Source organism: Trifolium pratense, linkage group LG1, assembly GCF_020283565.1.
Source record: "Trifolium pratense cultivar HEN17-A07 linkage group LG1, ARS_RC_1.1, whole genome shotgun sequence".
Classification (NCBI taxonomy): domain Eukaryota; kingdom Viridiplantae; phylum Streptophyta; class Magnoliopsida; order Fabales; family Fabaceae; genus Trifolium; species Trifolium pratense.
Window position 1 is genome coordinate 35,983,272 of NC_060059.1, and position 17,668 is coordinate 36,000,939.

General features: G+C 33.3%; 3 protein-coding genes and 1 long non-coding RNA gene across 4 annotated transcripts; 2 read left to right on the forward strand and 2 right to left on the reverse strand.

Annotated features, from left to right (window-relative positions):
* Nucleotides 1-1,228: 1,228 nt before the first annotated feature.
* LOC123893257 (LEAF RUST 10 DISEASE-RESISTANCE LOCUS RECEPTOR-LIKE PROTEIN KINASE-like 2.5) lies at nt 1,229-10,828 on the reverse strand. Its single transcript, XM_045943190.1, has 6 exons — nt 10,671-10,828; nt 9,186-10,395; nt 3,743-4,632; nt 3,610-3,642; nt 3,266-3,289; nt 1,229-2,460 (listed from the first exon to the last, which is right to left on the reverse strand). Exons 1-6 carry the CDS (start codon nt 10,771-10,773, stop codon nt 1,229-1,231), a joined length of 3,492 nt encoding a protein of 1,163 aa, XP_045799146.1. The 5' UTR covers nt 10,774-10,828.
* On the forward strand, nt 5,409-7,829 carry LOC123910363 (rust resistance kinase Lr10-like). Its single transcript, XM_045961464.1, has 2 exons — nt 5,409-6,432; nt 6,547-7,829. Exons 1-2 carry the CDS (start codon nt 5,658-5,660, stop codon nt 7,635-7,637), a joined length of 1,866 nt encoding a protein of 621 aa, XP_045817420.1. The 5' UTR covers nt 5,409-5,657; the 3' UTR covers nt 7,638-7,829.
* Nucleotides 10,799-11,771, reverse strand: LOC123910413 (wall-associated receptor kinase 2-like). The gene has a single exon (XM_045961512.1). The coding sequence runs from the start codon at nt 11,769-11,771 to the stop codon at nt 10,848-10,850; it is 924 nt and encodes a 307-aa protein (XP_045817468.1). The 3' UTR covers nt 10,799-10,847.
* A 1,839-nt stretch (nt 11,772-13,610) lies between these two features.
* LOC123902852 lies at nt 13,611-17,307 on the forward strand. Its single transcript, XR_006807770.1, has 8 exons — nt 13,611-13,917; nt 14,921-14,994; nt 15,511-15,579; nt 15,657-15,744; nt 15,844-15,938; nt 16,089-16,160; nt 16,693-16,813; nt 16,940-17,307. It is a non-coding gene; the product is annotated as an uncharacterized LOC123902852 (long non-coding RNA).
* The last annotated feature ends 361 nt before the right edge of the window (nt 17,308-17,668 follow it).

Genomic DNA, 17,668 nt, shown 5'->3' on the forward strand with positions numbered 1-17,668 from the left:
GATAAAACCTATTGTAGCTTAATAAAATACATTCTTAATCTACATAGATATTCTCTATATCATATCTCTAGAAAATCCGATAATTCACACATTTGAGAGGGTGATTGTTAGAATTCAAGTAAGTGTCACATTATCTGAATGATTCATTTATCTAATATTTTAAACTTACGGGTCTCCACAAATGGATTATGGAACCCTTGATAAAATATATGTTTAATCCATACACACACCTTTTTTTTGAAATGGAATCATTTCACACATACTGATAGAATAAAATATATGTACCCACAGCGCATTCAATTTAACATTATTTAATAATACAGTGCATGCTTTTACTATATGCGTGGTAGTGTGGTCTTTTTTTGACTTCACGGATTACTACTTTCACTCAATGAAATAAAATATATGCATGATCAATAAAATAATATATGCGTGATGATAACTTTACACACATGCACCCCATTAGTTTTTGTTCTGTTTTATTCATTTGTATAGATTATATAGCGTTGAGTATGGTTTATATGCATCAGGAAGAATCTGGGAATGACCGAGGAGCTGAGTTATAGCAGGGCACGAAACGAATTATTATTGATTATAAATACCGCTTGTAACACTGAAATCCTAATTCATTCATTCATCTAATCTAATAAAAACATGGTGCAACAAATTCTACGGTCGGAGACATATCCATCACTTGCGGAACTCTGTTATCAAACTTCTTGTGTATTCATTATCGTTTCCTTTCGTTATTATTTATTTTTGTTAATTTCCTGTTGATCCAACAAATATCTTCACTTTTAAAAATAATTTAAACCATGTGGTCAATTTTCATATTTTTTATTTTCAAGCTGTTCACAAGCACAATATATATCTTTTTAATTACTTTCTTTTGTTGATCAGAAATTTTACATATGATTTTTAGATGGCAGGATCACATTGTTTCATCAAGCTACTGATTCAAGAAAAGGAAAATATTATCAAATTCATTTATATTCTTATTCAACAAACTTCATTACCAAATAATTACAACAAAATCCCAAAGATAACTAAATATGTCAAACATAAAAAAGCAATAATTAAAGCAACAAAAAAGGCTACTTAGCATTGATCACAAAAGTAGAAAATTTTCCCTCATTGTTGCAGAAACATTCAAATATTACCTACAGAAAAGTTTTACATATGGACAACTGTTCTAGACACGATGGACTCAAACAAATTGTGTCTAGTGTCAAGAAGTATTATTAGTTGCATTTTCCATAGAATCACTAAAACTATTTAAGTCACTTGACATTGGTTGGTCTGAGTTGATTGTTTCGTCTCTTGAAATTGTTTCATCTGGATACATGGTTGGCCCTGGAGGCATTTCAATGCTTTCAATATCTCCTTCAAGCATCTCCACTACTTTACTCATTGAGGGGCGATCATTCGGCTTCAATTGTATACACCAAAGAGCAACCATGATCATCTTCCTTACAATTTTCATATCCTCCTCCGTGACATCTCCCATTTCGATTTCTTCCTCATTTCTAAGTTGATCATAAATCCAAAAGGGAAAATACATCTGGCTTGAATGTTCTGCATTGGAATTTAGGTTTTTCCTCTTGCTTGCCATCTCCATTAAAAGCATCCCAAAGCTATAAACATCAGCCTTATATGACACTCCCCCAATATTTTTGTAGACCAATTCTGGAGCCATATATCCAATTGTGCCTCTTATTCCCGTCATTGTGACAATGCTATTGTCTATCGAATGTAGCTTGGCCAACCCAAAGTCAGATATTTTTGGGATAAAATTCTCATCAAGAAGGATATTGTGAGGCTTGATATCAAAATGCAAAATCTTCATTTCGCATCCATGGTGAAGATAAGCTATCCCACGAGCTATTCCAATTGAAATATCAGAAATTTGTTTGTAGCTTAAATTTATACTCCCTTCTTTAGCGAAAATAAATTTGTCCAGAGACCCATTGGGCATGTATTCATAAATAAGAGCGCGCTTTGATCCCTCAATACAAAATCCAAGTAATTTAAACACATTCAAATGATGTATTCTTCCAATAGTTGCGACTTCACTAACAAAATCTTGTCCATGACCTTTTGACTTACCCAACATCTTTATTGCCACACAAGGACCGCTGCGAAGGTTCCCCTTGAACACAGTGCCAAAGCCTCCTTCTCCCAACTTGTCTTTGAAACCTCTAGCCATTTTCTTAATTTGTTTGTATGAATATCCAATGGGCATGAGGTTGTTTTGTTGTTGTAGATATATTTCAATACATTCATACATTGACCAATGTCTTTTTCGCCATTTATATATCAGTAGTACAATAAAAAATGTTATCCCAAGCAGAAATCTACCAGCCCATAATGATGGTAGAACATAGTGTCCTATAGTCAATCCTACTTTATAGTTGATTAGATCATAATTTGAGTTTGGTCCTTTTATTATTTCAACCAGTCCTGTAATGTTATAACAACTAGGTAAATACTGATAACATCAAAAACCAACTAGATAAATACTGATAACATCAAAATTTAGCCATATTACATTGTGAATAATTTTTGTATTGAATATCATACATACAAAAAATGCTCTATTTTTGACTAACCAACATGCATTGGTGTGCAAATGATGACTCTCAGTCATAATATTTATTTTAGATCTTTTTAGAATAATTCTAATTAGATTTTATTGTCAAAAAAAAAATCTAGCTAGACTTTGTTATTTTCACTATGATTTTAGTATAGAATTGCAAGGATTTGTGGATTTGATGTATTAGGAAGAAGATAAACATTTTTGAGTATTTTGGAAAATTCCTCCCTAGCTTTTTTGTAGGACACCTGAGACGCAAATTTTCACTATAAAATGGAAATGTCAAAACAGTGAAAGGGTTCCTAATTTTGTACTAAAAATTGAGGTTTTGAGCACTTATAAAGGTTAAAGAACTAGATTTGAAGCAAGATTGAAGACTACTACTCATCATAATCTTATATATATTTTTCCTTAACACTCCTAGGTTAGATTTTAGATGAATTTATTTTGAACTACTTGAACTATGTAGTTGTTGAGTACTGGATGCAATTGCAAATCTAGTTGTGTTTAATGCCTTTTATACGTTGACATGAATTGATTTCAAGTAGAAAATGATTATTAATTAATTTTTTTTTATAAGCATTAACTTTTGGAACCTGATTTAATTTAACTGTTCCATCAATAAAGGTTTTAAAGACTTACCAAAAAAAATAAATGTGTTAAAGAACTCACCTATCATGATAGCGATGATATTATCTGCAACAAAAAATTGACTTGAGTGAATATCTCGATGATAATAGAATAATTTATTTCACATATTTATAATAAAATCAATATTAAGAAAATTCAATATGAATTTCATGATTGTTATGATTTAATTATCTAAAATAAAATAAAAGAAATTTAAAACAGTATAATGATCTAACCTGTACAGTTATTAAAATTTTACAATCCGATTTTGTATACAATAGACTTCTCAAAAAGGATTCAACGGTAGACTAGTATTATTTTTAGTAAAAAAATAATTTGATAATAGTAAAAAATGAAGACTAGAACTAGATATAACATTGTATTACCTTTAGCATATGACAAAAACTGAGTCCATCTTCCTGCATCACAAAAAAATGATTAATTAGTAATTAAAAATTTCTACTATTACTACTATAAAATAACGAAGGGAATAATTAGTTATATTGATTTTTACTTTACCACAACTAGTATCGGTCCAATATCCCATCACAGTAAGGCAGAGACGATGAGAGCATTCAACTATCTCGGTTGAAGAGTTGAAGGAGCAGAGCATTGTTTCTCCGCAACGATTTTGGCAGATTAAACCTAACCATGAAATCTCAAATCCATATACTAACGCCTTGTGCATTTCTTCATAGGAATGTTCTTGATTTCTTTGCAAACCTGGCCAAGAAGTTGGAGCAACAAACTTCACATGGCAACCAACTTGAAAGTCTTTCGCAATTAAATCACCCGCGATAGCATAAATATAATTGCTTTTAGAGTTCGAATTGAGACAAGAAGACGTGTTCACATATTTAGAATTGTTAGTCACGAGACGACTACAATTTAAATATACTATATGCTTAAAAATAGTCAAATCATAAGAATCTCGGTTGCTGGCTATGTATGGAACTGTGCAATCTTCGTTGTTAATGGCTTCATAAGTATCACAGAAATTAGATCGAGACAAGAAATTGCGAGGAAATGAAGAGCAATTAGATTCTTGAACTCCTGGATCAACCAGTCTGATTGTGAAGTTGTTGTAATTGATGGACTGGACATGATATTTTGCAGAATATAAATATAAAGTTGTCACATTATTTTCACATGATAGTTCATACCTGCTGTCACCGCAATGAATTGGGTCATCTTTTAATCGAAATGGATAAGTTATGTTGAAAATTTTGCCACAAGATGAAGGAGGACAGGAATGCTTTTGTTCAATAGAAAGATTGGTGCTGCTACTTTGTTGGAGCATAAATGGTAACAAGACCAACAATATCACTCTCACCCACATAGTGGCAAAATTGTTTTTGTCTGAAACCGTGCAATGTTTAAATTTTATGGACTTCAATGTTATAAGCAACCTATTGCTTTATACTACTGTTAGATTAAGACAATGGTTTTTTTTTATTTTTATTTTTTTATTTGTTGTTACAAACGAAGACTGCACGAAATTCACACGAAACAACGTGGTAAGTGTTTCTTTTTTATCAATCTTCCAGCCAAGAGCATGTGTTAAGAGCACTTTTTTTTTAATGACAAACAATATTATATATAAAAACATAAAAAGAATAAGAGAAAATTTGGAATACATAGGGTATAAGAAATACACACTGTCAACACATAACAACCTATAAAAAACACACACAGTCATGCAAGAAGGCACACTCACATCCCTGCCCACATTGCAGTCTTTAACCCGACTTTGATACCATCTTAAATATGCTCGGATCTCATCCCCAAAAGTTAGCTCATAGGGTGAGGTTGCCCTCACATATTTATACACTTCACATCTTGGGAACCTAAGCAATGTGGGACTTCAAAGAAACTACGACAACACAAACAAACAACATATTCAACACACCTCAACACCCCGGCACTCCAGCAAAAAATAGGGTGTATAACTCATTCATAAAAGAAATAGAATGAGCCGGGATTTTTACCTAGGAACCATTTCCAATATAATAAACCCAACCAAAATGTAAAAATAGTGTTGCACGCGTATGTATATCTATTATTGATTTCCTATATTTTGCCATGCTTTGCATGCAGGCATACCTAATCAAAACATTAGGATTTATTAAAAAGAAGACACGTTTTACGACAATAATAAAACAGTGTGAACTCTGAACATGAAATTGACCATATACAAAAAATTAGAGTTTATACTATCTTTATACACTCTAAGATAATTTGGACCATTTAGTCAAAAAGAGAATAAAGATAATTTGGACCATATGGTCGATCGATTTTGATATTTTTTTATTCTCAAACAGATCAGGAGCACAAAGTACGTACTTTTATAAAGGAGCATATAGTTTGGTTCTATCTATCTTATCATTCATTCCTTCCTTTCATTGAACAAATTAAACCTTGCATATATTTTTAGATGACAAGAGCACATAGCACTTTGATTAAGCTACTTATTCTTCTTAATCTCCTGCATATAAATAGCAGCAGCGATCATGACCAGTGTACAACAGAATCATCATTTTGTGGACCTTACGAACCAATTGTTCAATTTCCCTTCCAACTCGTTAAGGACGAACCATCACAAGATCAATGTCTTTATCCTGAGTTTTGCCTATATTGTACTCCAAATAACAAAACCATGATTTTGCTCTCTACCAATTTAGGTCCAATCAAATTCCTTGTTACTCAAATTGATTACGAACCACAGAATATTATTTACATTTCTGATCCGGACAATTGCTTTCCAAAAATGTTTCTCGAACTGAAACTTAACCGTTCATCCTTTCTACCTTATTACCGATTTTATGCAGAATCGAAAACAACATTATCCTTTTTCAATTGCTCTTCAGTTAAGAAACCACACCTGAGAAACACGGATCAGATATTTGGTGAGTCACAAAATATGATCACTTGTCCAATTTACGCTACTGATTCCGAGGACAGTGTACTCACAATGGACCTTGTATCGTGTACCAAGATGTTTGAAGTCAATGCTACTATAAATGCAAATCGCCTGTCGATGAATTTCCTCATGTTGAGTTGGCCAAAACCAAATTGTGCCATTTGTGAAGCAAAAGGCATGAAATGTAGATGGAACAAGAACAGCACCAAAGGTGACATTGAATGCTATGACTGCAACGACAAACGCAAAACTATCCATATTCCAAAATCTCTCATTTTCTCTGCTATAGGTAAGATGAGACTCTATCGCAATTTCAAATTATTTTTTTGTCTAATCTTGTTCTATTTATTAATTTAATTATGTTGCGAGGGAAAACTAATTACTATTGATATACTATTTTCAGGTTCGATTATATTGGGGTTGGTCATCATTGCAATTACTAAGATTTATCTACATTTCAAGGGAAAAAAAGAAGATCAAGTTAGAATTGACAAGTTTTTAGAGGATTATAAAGCACAAAAGCCTGCCAGATTTTCTTATGCTGATATAAAAAGAATCACGGATGGGTTTAAGGAAAAGCTAGGAGAAGGAGCTCATGGAACAGTGTTTAAAGGAAAACTCTCTAGTGAGATTCTAGTGGCTGTGAAGGTGCTCAATAATACACAAGGTGATGGGAAAGAGTTCATCACTGAAGTGGAAATTATGGGCAAAATCCACCACATCAATGTTGTTCGTTTGCTTGGCTTTTGCGCAGACGGAATCCACCGGGCTCTTGTATACAATTTGTTTCCAAAAGGTTCGCTACAAAGCTTCATATTTCCACCGGATAACAAGGACCATTTTATGGGGTGGGAAAAGCTGCAACAAATTAATCTTGGTATAGCAAAAGGAATCGAGTATCTTCATGAGGGTTGTAGTCATCCAATCCTTCACTTTGACATCAATCCTCACAATGTTTTGCTAGATGACACCTTCACACCAAAAATTTCAGATTTTGGTCTCGCCAAATTATGTGCCAAGAATGTTAGTATGGTGTCCATGACAGCTGCTAGGGGAACGATGGGATATATCGCGCCTGAAGTACTATCCCGAAATTTTGGAAATGTTTCTCTTAAATCTGATATTTATAGTTATGGTATGTTGTTGCTTGAAATGGTCGGAGGAAGGAAGAATGTAGACTCGTCATCTGCAGAAACAACTCATGTTTTATATCCAGAATGGATCCATAATTTATTGGAAGGAGACATACATATACATATTGATGATGAAGGTGAAGTTAAAATTGCCAAGAAACTCGCAATTGTTGGACTTTGGTGTATTCAATGGCAGCCAATGAATCGTCCTTCCATCAAAACGGTCATACAAATGTTGGAAACAGGAGATGATAACCGGTTAAGCATTCCACCTAATCCTTTTCACTCAACCACTTCCACAGCCACTAGTGAAGGCTCTTTGGCAAGAAGACCTTTCCAAATGGAAGTGATTAAGGAATAAGAGAAGAAAATAATATTTTAGATTAATTTGACTTAATCCCTTACCATTGGAAAAAACTAAAGATTTTTATTTGTGAAAAAATAGCATTAATTAGTATATATGTTTCAAGTAGTATGCTCCTATGTTGTTTTGTAAAATATTTTAGTTCTTTGGAGTTAAAATAAAATTATGTTGCCTGAGTACTTTCTTTCTATCTCTGTTAATCATATAAAATGAAGTTCTAGAAACACAAGTTTTTAAACACTCTTTTATCAACACTTATTATCAAGTGGAGACTATATAAAAAAAATTCAAATAATAAAAAGGAGTTTTAAATAATATATAAAAGTAGATCATGTCTTTAAAATAAGTCTCTTATCTTGTTCAAAAAAAAAAAAAAGTCTCTTATGCGTCCCTACTTCAGAAAGAAAAGAAAAAAAAAAAAAAAACTCTTATTTATATCCCTGATATAAATATGATGACAAACGTGTGTCTGTGTGTATAAAAAATGACTAAACGTGTATATATAAACAATAAAACAAATTATGAATGGAACAATTTTTAAAACAAATGTTAGATAGGTTAAAGACATTTTAGGTTTCACAATGGTCCCTTAAAGAAAAAAATGTCTGGATTGGTCCTTTAAAGAAAAAAGGTTTGGATTGATCTCTTAAAGACATATATGTTTGTCATATTGGTCATTTCCGTTAAATTTTAACTCCAAATATAACAAAAAATTCCAACGGTTAAAATTTTAAAAATTAATAAGGTTTTTGGCACTTAATGACATTCACAATCAGTCAACTAAAACTAACGTTTTTTGTAAAAAATTGACGTAAATGACCAATGTGAGACAGATGTGTCTTTAAGGGACTAATTCGGATCTTTTTTTCTTTAAGGGACCATCGTGAAATCTAAAATATCTTTAAGGGATCAATAGACTACTAAAGCATTTTTAAAATGTATCCAAATGGACCTTGCAACTCGTTTGGTTATAGAAAATCAACAAAAAATGGGTCAAGAAAGGAGAAAGGAGCTGAGGACGGAAAGAATACAATGACACCCCATGTGACCACTTTACACCAACCAAAATTGAGTCCATATATAGTTCCCACCATGATATTTGTTTGAGAGAGAGAAGGGAAGGGTCCGATATCCATAGTTCGGTCATGTAAAGTGTGATCAAGAATTGTTACAATCAGATTAAACTCGGATTATTTCGAACAATTCGTTTTAGGAAAAACTCATTAACCATTTGAACTCAATATTTTAATTTAAATTTATCTTCTTTTTTTTTGCACGCGTTTCAACTTTTATGAAGATGCTTTTAAATCACGGGTGTTAAGAGATAAAATAATAAAAAAATATAGCAGTTCTTTGTCTCCATTTTACACACCAAATCCTCTATCACCATATTTATCTTTGCTATTAAAAAAAAAAAATAGAACTATTGGGGACTAATATAATCAAATATATATTACAAAAATTATTGGTCAATCATACACAACACAATACAAAATCAATGAAACAAAAATAGAAGTATACATATTTTAATATTTCACAATCTATCTTCCATCATCCAAGGAAATTAATGGTTGATCTTTCAAACTATCATATCGAGTAGTATATCCAAGATTATATCTATTATCACCAATCTCATTATAAATGCTTGAGGATGCCTCTTGAAGTAAGCGTTGACTCTCCAAATTTTGCTCTGTACCATTCCATGGATGCTTCTCCATTAACCTTATACTATCTAACTCCATTGCCACTTCCTTCATACTAGGTCTTTCCTCACCTCTAAGACTCAAACACCTTGCCGCAAGAATAGCAACTTCCTTAATCTCTTCCTTGTTTTCATCATTCATAATACCAACTTGAATAGCTTCAAAAATTCGGTCTCGTTTTAAACAAGACAAAAAATGCATAGCAAGACTAGTTTTCTCTTCTGACCTATTAAAAGAAATAGGCTTTTCCCCTGTTAGAAGTTCTGCAAGAACAACGCCAAAGCTATAGACATCACTCTTCTCAGTTAAATGATGTGTTTGCATATACTCTGGATCTAAGTATCCAAGAGTTCCTTGTACCATTGTTGCTATCTCGGTTTGATCAACTGGAATCAATCTCGAAGCTCCAAAATCGGAAACTTTTGCGGTGTAATTATCATCCAAGAGAATATTGGTACTTTTAACATCTCTATGAATAATTGGTATTGATGCAGATGAATGTAGATACGATAACGCTCCAGCTGTCTCCGCAGCTATCCTTAAACGTGTTTTCCATGTTGAATTATTTGTTGTATCTTTAGAACTTTGTATGAATTCGAAAAGCGTACCGTTGCTAACGAATTCATACACCAAGGAAGGAACTTCTGTCTCCAAACAACATCCCAAGAGTTTGACAACATTCCTATGATTTATTTGGGACAGAACAACTACCTCGTTAATGAATTGTTCGATTTGATTTTCGTCTAATATTTTGGACTTTTTAACAGCAACAATTTTGTTGTTTGTTAAAACTCCTTTATAAACTGTACCAAAACCTCCTCTACCGATGATTAAACTTTCGTGGTAGTTGTTGGTGGCTTTTTTAAGTTCCTTTTCTCTGAATATTTGAGCTGATTGAGATGAGTCTTCTCTTGTAGAGAGTTGTTGTAGCAAAATGAAACCACCATTTTGTTGGAAGAATTTTTGCTTTAGTTTGATGAGTTTCCTTTTTTGGTATATCAAGTATAGAGACGAAATTCCCACAAATAGAATAACTAATCCACCACTAGATCCTGCATTTGAAATACATAAAGCCAATTCTTAAATTATTCTTTAAATTAATATCAATAGTAGCATAGTCAACATGATAAATCACATTTTTTTGACATAACAGTTTAATTCTTAGAGGAAACAAAAACTCTGAAAATTTGAAGTTCGACTTAAAGAAAAAAACATTGACCAAAGATTATTTAGAGTCAGTAATAGAACATGAGTATTTTTTATTGATTCAATCTTAATTAATAATTCAAATTGAAAAACAATTTGGGATATATGCTTAGTGACTTACCAATGACAACCATCGTAATTACATCTCGTTTGTGACATCCTCCAGCCAATGTTCCATTTCCGTATTGCCCCTTCGGACAAAAACATTCATAAGATCCATCCATGTCACGACAATGATCTTGACTTATGCATGTGTGATTCGATGTCTTACATTCGTCAACGTCTGCATGTGTGTGATTTAGGTTTTACATACTCTAGAAGATGATATTGTCAACAAAAATAATATACGTAAAGGATGAATTAAATTACCTTTGCAGCCATCTGGATGATACGGGTTTCCTTCATAACCTTTCTTACATTTACATTGGTAACCAAAACCAATATTCTTGACTTCAATGCAATCGCTATTCTTCTTGCAAGCATAATCATGTTCACCCTTTGAAGACTTACAATTCTTACTTCCAACACTCCAATCAAGAATCAATGGAAGCTCCGTATGTGGAAATTTATCCAAGTGAGAAACATTAAAATTATAAAATCCATTTTTAACAACGAATGAATTGCTACACCCTGCACGTTCTGTGGAATTATCAAAATCAAAAGCTTGTATACTTATATTCCTCATCATAGGAGGAATATCAACTTGACAGCAACCAATACCTGAACATGTTCCGTTTTCAATTCTTTTTCGATTACCGTTACATCTAGTTAAGCAACCAGTCGAATATGTTTCTTGGTTGTAAACGCTGTTAAGATAACCGTAACTATCACAACCAACTGTTAAGAACTTGTTTTCTTTGCGCGATATGCTGAACCCGTCAGTTTCTAAAGTGGAATAATAGTTATTTTTACTATCGCAATAACTGGACACAAAAAACCACACTTCGACTTGTCCTACGATGATACTTATGTTGGAAACTTGTAAATTGCCCCAGACTAATTTTGTGTCATTTTCACAAGTGAGTTCGAATTTTTCCTCTAGGAAACATGGTCCTTGATTTGGTATTGATGAATTTGATATTCCAAATGGAAATGGAACTTTGACATGTCCACATGTGTTTTTGCAACCGGCTAGTGATGTAGAAAAGGATTCAACCGATGCAAATACTATTGTTAACATTAAAATTTGGCATAGTTGTCTGAGATTTGTGTTCTGCTTCATTGTGTTTTGTTTGTTTCAATTGTCCTTGCATTGCTTTGTAGTTTTGTTGCTTATTTATATAGATGTGATATTTAAAATTTATTCTATAGTTTCTTTGTGACTTTGGATGTTAATATGAAGTTTCGTTGACTTAGAAAGAAGTTTTTTTTTTTTTTATCAAAAGGAAATAACTTAGAAAGAAGATTTAATATTACCCACGAGTTCAAAAAGAATAAAATATCAACCCACCCACCATGCTTACGGTCAAAAGAAGAGCACTCCACTTTGCGACTGTGTTGTGTTGTGTTGTGCACTCCACTTTTTTGGTTCTTAATCTTAAATACTAACTTCTTTTTTTAACTAAAAAGAGTGCCAAAACATCTTATGACAGACAAAAATATCTCAGCTAGGTTGGCACTCCTTGACCGCCACCTACCATTTGCAACACTTCTCAAATATTATCAAGATACCAAGCACTTGGTGGGAGACTAGACCAAAACTAAGTCAAAAAATCAAGAGAACTCGATCTCTGCTTTATTAAAAACCGTTCCACGAAAATCTAGAGATAAAGTCTGACAAAGAAACACTAGCACAAACACTTTTAAGTTGGTCAAAAATGACTTTTTAAGTCAGTTTCTTACCCAACTTAAGAGTTGCCGATGTAAGAACTTTTGATCTCTTAAGTCGGATTTTTAACCGACTTAAGCAAACACTTCTTAAGTAGGGTTTATGTTTAACCGACTTAACAAAGTACCTCTTAAGTCGAGAAATTGGATAACCGACTTAACATGTTTCTGATTTTAAAAAACAACAGTAGCCCCATCTTTGTTAAAGCCCCTTCTATATAGATATATGTATAGAATGGATCAAATTATACCGGTATAATATTTAAGTAATGATGCACCACTCAAAGATGCTGCACCGTTAATTTTTTGTATGGTAAAACCAATGCTTTGATAAATTAATTGAAAAGAATCATCTTGTGGTCCTAGGCAAGTAAAACAATGGATTATTGTATTCTCCTTTGGCATGTGTTAATCTTGAAAGTACCTCGAAAATGATTTTAAACTCTGTTATATCCGTGAAACAATTTGGAAATTAGCACCTTATATTGAATCAGATAACAAAACTTTTAAATCGTTAAAAGGATCTGAGTTAAATAACTAATTTTTACATCAGTTCGAAAACTGATTTGAAAGCTTGGTATTTAATAGGTTGGCATTTCTAAATTAGACCCGAAATTGATTTAAAATAGCTGTGAGTCACTTTATTGAAGGTTTTAAATTGCGGACCGCATCACCTGATACGGCCGCAATATTGCGGATGCGGTAAGCACTGCAACCGCATCGGACCGCAATTGCGGTGTGAACTCAAATCACACGTGATGCCGCAACGCAACCGCAACGCAACAGCATTTCACCGCAACACAACGGAGTTTTGACCGCAACGACCGCAACGGTTCTATCCAATATTCCTTTTCGTAAAAATTCAGAGAATCTCACCTTTATTTTTTCCTTTATGTCCTTTTATTTTAGAGTTTCTATCTTCTTATCACTAGTAGAAAAATGACTTTTGGATAAGGGATTCCACTACTGGTATGTGAATACCAGTAGTGGAACACATTTAACCAAAGGATTCCACTACTGATATTTGAATACCAGTAGTGAAAAGTTCACAGACAAGGGATTTCACTACTGGTTTTCTTAAATCAGTAGTGAAAAGTAGACACGGTGGCATTGTTGTAATTACGTTGAAATTTGTTTTAATTGAATTTCACTACTGATTTGGTATTCACCCGTAGTGGAATCCCTTAACTGAGAATTAATTATATGCTGTTCTTTTCATTCAATTCATTCACGCAGCATTCGTTTTTTTCATCCAAACGCAGCGAAACTTCGTCTTCTTCGTCTTCTTCGTCTTCGTCCCACAAATCCCAAATCGTGACTTCGAAATCCCAAATCATGGCATAAAACTCTTTGAAATCCCAAAATCCCAAATCCCTAAATCCCAAATCACAGCAAACACATAAAATTCTTCTCTTTGAAACCCTAAATTCCTAAATCCCTAAATCGTCTTCTTCGATCTCTTTGAAACCCGAACCGTATTCCTTCTCCCGCCCTCCGCCTCCGCCGCCGTCGCCGTCAGTTGAGCTTCCATTAATATTCAAGTAAGTCAATTCATTTTAATTAAACCCTTCAGTTGAGTTTATATATTTTTTGTTTGGTTATTGAATTTTATTTGGAACATAACCCTGTAAGTTTGTTCTTCCGGTAACTGGGTTTTGGAATTAGAGTGACTTCGAAATTCCATATTTGCTTCAATTTTGGCAAACTAGATAAAGTTTGTTCTTCCTGTTAATTTTCTTTGATATAGGTATTTTGGATTATTGATTAATTTAGAGGATATATGTTGATGAAAATTCATTGCATATGTGGTGTTTGTTAGAATGTCTCTAAGAAAAGAATCATTATATGCTTTGTTTGTGAATGTAGTTGCAAGTTTGTATGTGCCTCTAGTTAGCTAATTAATCTCTGTGAAAATTCATTAAAGTGAATCAGGTTCTTTCAATGTGATACATGTTTTCTTAACATCATCTATAGTTAACCTGTGGTGATGGGAAAACACGTTTAGCAATCCATTCATACCCATATACCAGTGTTAAGTTTCAGAATATTTTTACCATTTTAGATAGTGTGGCTCTTCTGTTTATGATTTTGGCCATTGGCCATTGAACTAAGTACACCAAATCCTAATGGTGATAGTTTTGGTCCTATTAGTAAGGGTTACACCCCTGCAAGTGAAGGTGTTGAAGCTTCAATTTGGCTCCTTGCTAAGGCTTATGTTATTGTAAATGACGCCAATTATCATGAACTTATCAGCCATTGGTATAAATTTCACTAATCATTTTTACACAGTCAAGTACTATATTTGTTCAATGTATGAGTAATTTTACGAATATATATCTACGTGCGTTACACTTACACTGGTATATGGGTATGAATGGATTGCGCTGGAATATTATATTCAAACATTGTATGATTTATACTATAAACGGCATTCTATATGACAAACTTATTCAAGTAACTGCACCAATCATATCCTCCATTGTATGATTTATACTATAAACGGCATTCTATATGACAAACATAATATTATCCAAACAATTGCAGGTGAGGAGGACACCCCAATTGGGGCTATGCCTGGATGCTACAGGCTTGGCTGGAGACATGGACTTGTGGAAGAGGTTTTTATCTGCTTTCTCTCTCTCTCTCTCTCTCTCTCTCTCTCTCTCTCAACCATGTTTAATGGGAGATTATGCAGACTTTTTTCTTTTGCATAATTTTATTTCAATGTTCACAATTTATTTATTTTTGCTTTCATGCTAATTCTATGGTATACAAGATAAGTTATTCATATCTACTTTATGGATTAGCTTTCACTGTTTAAAGTATTATTTAAGCTACGTTTTAGAAGTTTCATTCTTCTCTAATTTGGTCTAGGAGTTTAGACAGATTTGACTCTTCCTAAGAATTTGACTTTTTCTAAGCATGCCATGATGGGGAAAATTAGCAGACTTGTTGGGTTTTTTACTTCCCTTGCTGAATCTTATCACTATAAGTTATAACTGATAAGTACACTGATTCGCATTGACTTAAAGCCTTTTCTTTTTTATCTTTTAAACTGCTTGGTGACGGTGACATTGTTCTTGCTATTCCTTATTGAATTTTAGTTTAATTTCGGTGCGCATTTCATAATTTAGATTGCAAAAGCACGGGATGTTGGTGTTAACAGTGTTGTGCTCTTCCCCAAAATTCCAGATGCTTTGAAGGTTCTATTCTCTGTCCTACATAGAATAAGTTTTTAGTAGAATAAATTCAATCTAGTATAACAGGTTTCCCACTTCAGTCTCCCACAGGTGATGAAGCATTCAATGAGAATGGTTTAGTTCCTCGGACTATACGGACGGTTACTCAAGGATAAGTACCCAGATCTTGTAAGTGAACATAGTTCTTCTGATTTGAAAATGTCATCTTTTTCATTTTGTGTTTGTCAGAAAATTAATCCATTATCCTTTCTTGTACAATGCGATTAGCTCAGCGATATGATGGATGGCCGGGTAGGAGCAATGCGATTAGCTCTCGATGCTGAAGGCTTTCAGCACGTTTCTATAATGTCATATACAGCAAAGTAATTTTATGACTTGGCCATTTCTTTTTCCTTATCTTGCTTTCTGTTTATGCCAACATGCATTGGAATTTACTGAAGATTATATCAGTGGATGTTGCAATTAGTTTCATGCATTCTTTTTCTTGTCAGTTATATAGGTCGGTCCAACAGGTATGCAAGTTCATTTTACGGCCCCTTTAGAGAAGCTTTGGACTCAAACCCCCGGTTCGGAGACAAGAAGACGTATGTGTTATCTTGAAATTGAACTTAGTATCAAATATCTAATCTATTTTACATTACTTGCTAAAGTACAGTTTTTTGTGGGATATTTCTTAACTAAGGTAGCAACATGGATACTGTGTTAGAGTTGTAAAAGGGACAACTGGTATTTTTAGATATAGTCATAGCGAGGTTGAGACAACTGTTGGTTCATTGTAGATCTATTTTAGGCAGCCTTGTCCTGTATTTGTAGTTTAGAGTTGTATGTTGTAAACTAAATACTATAATTTACTTTGGAGTTTCGACATGACACGGCACACTACAACTGAAGCAACATAAATTGTTCTTTGGTTAATTGTACCTAATAGAGATGTTTACCAAGTGATACTGTTGTTATCTAAGTTAGCAACAATGAAAGGGTAGTGTGCTTGTAATCTAGAATTGTATAATATACACTTTTAAAACTTTTGACTCTATTCAGATGCACCGAGTTATTGTAAAGTTTAAGTTAAAGGAACTACTTTAACTAATTTGATCATTGGGATTTGTTTTTCAGGCTGCACCAGCTGCTGAAGAAGATGATGATGATCTTGACCTCTTTGGTGATGAAACAGAAGAGGATAAGAAGGCAGCAGAGGAAAGAGAGGCTTCTAAGAAGCCCGCCAAGAAGAAAGAAAGTAAGCTTTCTTTTTAGTCTTAAGGAACTTCTATTTTACGTGAAGCATTATTATTGTATTGTCGAGAAAAAGCTGTCGTTGAATGTGTTTGATCCTCTTAATATGCCATGTTCTTTGGTGTGGTAGGAATTGCGACTACGTTGGTATGACAGGTCAAAAGTAAGCTGATTTACTTGAGATACAAGGTGATAATTGCCAACTTCTCTGCTTGAACTTTTTTTCATTATGTGAGTAATAAAGTACCTAGTTACAAAACATTTGATTGAACATCCATTTGTAACACAATCTATCAGTTCCAGAGACTTCATTTCATATTTAGGTTAAGTGTTTGGTTGAATGTCAGCTTATTCTGCTGCCTGATTGATTTTGCTCTACTAGCAAATGCACTTTCTGAATTGTTCCTCTAGTGACAATATGAAGGAGTTTTGTTTTAGCTGACTTGAATACACGAGTAATGTTTATAAATGAATTGGCACAAATACTTCTTGATGTTATCCTAGCTTGTCATGATATCATGCTTTCACTAGGAGAGAGTGACACATTCAGCTTGTCATGATATCTAGCTTGTTCCTCTCATTTTCACATTCATGTTAGGTGTTAGGAGAGAGTGACACAAAAAATAACTTCATTAACCCTTCATTCAAAATCAAAATTGGGTAAACAATTTCCTCTCATTTGCATTATGTAATTTTTGTTTTCCTTGTTTTCGATTTGCATGAATTTGATTCTTTTCTTGTTAATGATTTTCTTGTTCATGAAGTAGAAATTGTATTATTGCATTGCCTGATTCTAAGGTTTGTACATCTTTCATTTTCCTATGATCTATAGATTATCACTTAATTGTTCAATTTGCTA